Source organism: Protobothrops mucrosquamatus, unplaced genomic scaffold (assembly GCF_001527695.2).
Source record: "Protobothrops mucrosquamatus isolate PMUCROS unplaced genomic scaffold, P.Mucros_1.0 scaffold8815, whole genome shotgun sequence".
NCBI classification, from domain to species: Eukaryota; Metazoa; Chordata; class Lepidosauria; order Squamata; family Viperidae; genus Protobothrops; species Protobothrops mucrosquamatus.
In genome coordinates, this window is record NW_015394608.1 from 16,981 (window position 1) to 19,480 (window position 2,500).

A 2,500-nucleotide genomic window follows, 5' to 3' on the forward strand; every position below is an offset into this window, starting at 1 on the left:
AGGAGTATATCCATGACCTCACAGATCAATCATTATAGGGCATGAGTGTAAAATAGCACCTCCAGGGCCCCTAAAAGCTCACCTTGCCAAAAGGGTCCGATCCCCTTTTGAGCCTGGTGACCCCCAGACCTGCTGAAGCCTCCCACCCACCTTCTCCAGTCAATAGTTCACATCTCCCCGAAGAGCAAAGACAACAGGGCTGAGGAGAGACTGCTACGGGTCTGACAGCGCGTGGGATCCAGACAGACAGACAGACAGACAGACAGACAGACAGACAGACAGACAGACAGACAGACAGACAGACAGACAGACAGACAGACAGACAGACAGACAGACAGACAGACAGAGAGGAAGTTGTGTCCTCCACCACAAAGCCGGAGGTACTCACGGTGCACATAGAGGGTGACGGCTGGAGAGGTCCTGACGCCCCGCTCGTCTTGAACCTGGCACACGTAGGATCCCATGTCCCGGGGAGTAACAGCTGGGAGTAGGAAGGAGGTGGCCGGACCGTCTGCAAACCATCTGGCGTCCTTGTACCAGGTGTAGACGGCGGAGGGCTGGAAGCTGGCATCTTGGCAGATCAGAGAGACACGCTGCCCTTCATGCACCTCTGGGGCGGGATCGATCACCAGCCTGATAGCTGCCCGGGGAGAAGAACGGCGAAGCTGGAGTGGACGGAGGGCAGATGTTCTCCAGCTCCAGCTTCAGCTGTTCTCCAGCTCCCCTCAGGCCAAGTCAACAGATGGAGTGAGCGTCCTCAACCATCGCCCCTAAGTGGCCTCCTTCCTACTCTTCTGACCCTTCCTCAACCAGAAGGAACCCCACCTCCTACAGCACAGAGGACCTCGTTCTCCTACGACAGAGGAGGAAACCAACATGAAGAGGATGAGGGAGGGTAACCGCTTGTTCTTATTGTCCAGTTAACCAGTGGAACAGCTTGCCACCAGAAGTTGTGGGTTCTCCATCACTGGAGGCTTTCAAAAAGAGATTGGACAGCCCCTGGTCTGGAATGGGAGAGGGTCTCCTCCTTGGACTAGAAGACCTCCAGGGTCCCTTCCAGCTCTGTGATTCTATGTCAGGGCTTTTCAACCCGTGGTACGGGGACCACCTGTGGTACATGGGCACCTGGCAGGTGATATGGGACCATCCTAGAAAAGTGATAGCAGGGGAGGGGAATGAGCTGAACCGGTGGCAGCACCGCACAAGCCTGAGCGAGAGACGGCTGGAGCTGCAGGGCTGTCAGGGCTCAGCGGAAGCGCCAGGATCAGTGATGCTTTCCAGCTGATTGGCGCTTCTTCGGGGCTGTCAGGGCTCAGCGGAAGCGCCAGGATCAGTGATGCTTTCCAGCTGATTGGCGCTTCTTCGGGGCTGTCAGGGCTCAGTGGAAGCGCCAGGATCAGCGCCAGGCTCCAGCTGGAGCTCTGCACTGATCCTGGTGCTTCTGCTGAGCCCAGAAGAAGCGCCAATCAGCTGGAATGTTGCAGCCTCTCCAGGGTCTTGTGATTTACATTCAGATGCTTGGCAACTGATTCATAGTTATGACGGTCACAGTGTCCCAGGGTCATGGGAAGTGAGCAAAACCTGCTGCAGCCACCCAGCAGACGGGGGGAATAAAAACCAAACAACCCCCACCCCACCCCGCTGCCAATCCTCAACAGAAATGCTCACAACAATGGAAACCTCGGACAGGAGGAAGAGCGCCGCCGAGTGGACAGGCAGGTGTCTTGCTCAGCTGTGGCTTGGGGGGCACTTTTTTCAGTGCCGTTGTAACTTCGAACAGTCACTAAGCGAACTGTTGTAAGTCGAGGACTACCTGTACTTCATCACTTTTTTCCTTTTTTTGGTCATCAAATTTTTGACCCCTTGCTAGGCGACTGGTGGTACTCAGATGTTGCCCTATCCTAAAAGTGGTACAATGGGTGAAAAGGTTGAAAAGCCCTGGTCTATGTTATACAGGTCATTCTCGACTTACATCATTTAGTGACCATTCAAAGTTACAACAGCACTGGAAACCGTGACTTACGACCGCTTTTCACACTTACAACCGTGGCAGCCTCCCCGCGGTCACGGGATCAACATTTGGACGCTTGGCAGCTGACTCGTGTTTACGACGGTCGCAGTGTCGTGGGAATCACGTGATCCCCCTTGGCGATCTTCTGATAAGCAAAGTCAAGGGCGGGGGGAAGCCATATTCGCTTAACGACCGTGTGGCTAGCTGCAATTATTCACTTAACAACTGTAGCAAGAAAGGTCGTAACGGGGGGGGGGGGGGGNGCTTAGCAAGATAAATGCTGGGCTCGAGGGCGGTCGTAACTCAGGGGGGCTACCCACAGGTTCTCAGCCTGAGCCCAGCTACTCACTCTCCACGGAGAGGTTGAAAGAAGCGTGGGCTTCGCCAAGGGAGTTTTCCGCCCAGCACTCGTAGCTCCCTTCATCGTCCAGGTTGACGTCTTTGATCTCCAGCCTCAAGGAATTTGGGGAGGAAGCGGCCCGCAGCTTC

The 2,500-nt window shown here is 55.2% G+C and overlaps 1 protein-coding gene across 1 annotated transcript in view; it reads right to left on the reverse strand.

Annotated features, from left to right (window-relative positions):
• LOC114923715 (sialoadhesin-like) overlaps positions 1-2,500 on the reverse strand; it is a 19,892-nt gene that overhangs the window by 5,922 nt on the left and 11,470 nt on the right. The window contains exons 6-7 of the mRNA XM_029287049.1: positions 2,361-2,500; positions 389-640 (exon numbers count right to left, since the gene is read on the reverse strand). The exon at positions 2,361-2,500 is cut by the window's right edge and continues 166 nt beyond it. Coding sequence (XP_029142882.1) covers positions 389-640; positions 2,361-2,500 — 392 coding nt within the window. The remainder of the gene's footprint in view (positions 1-388; positions 641-2,360) is intronic.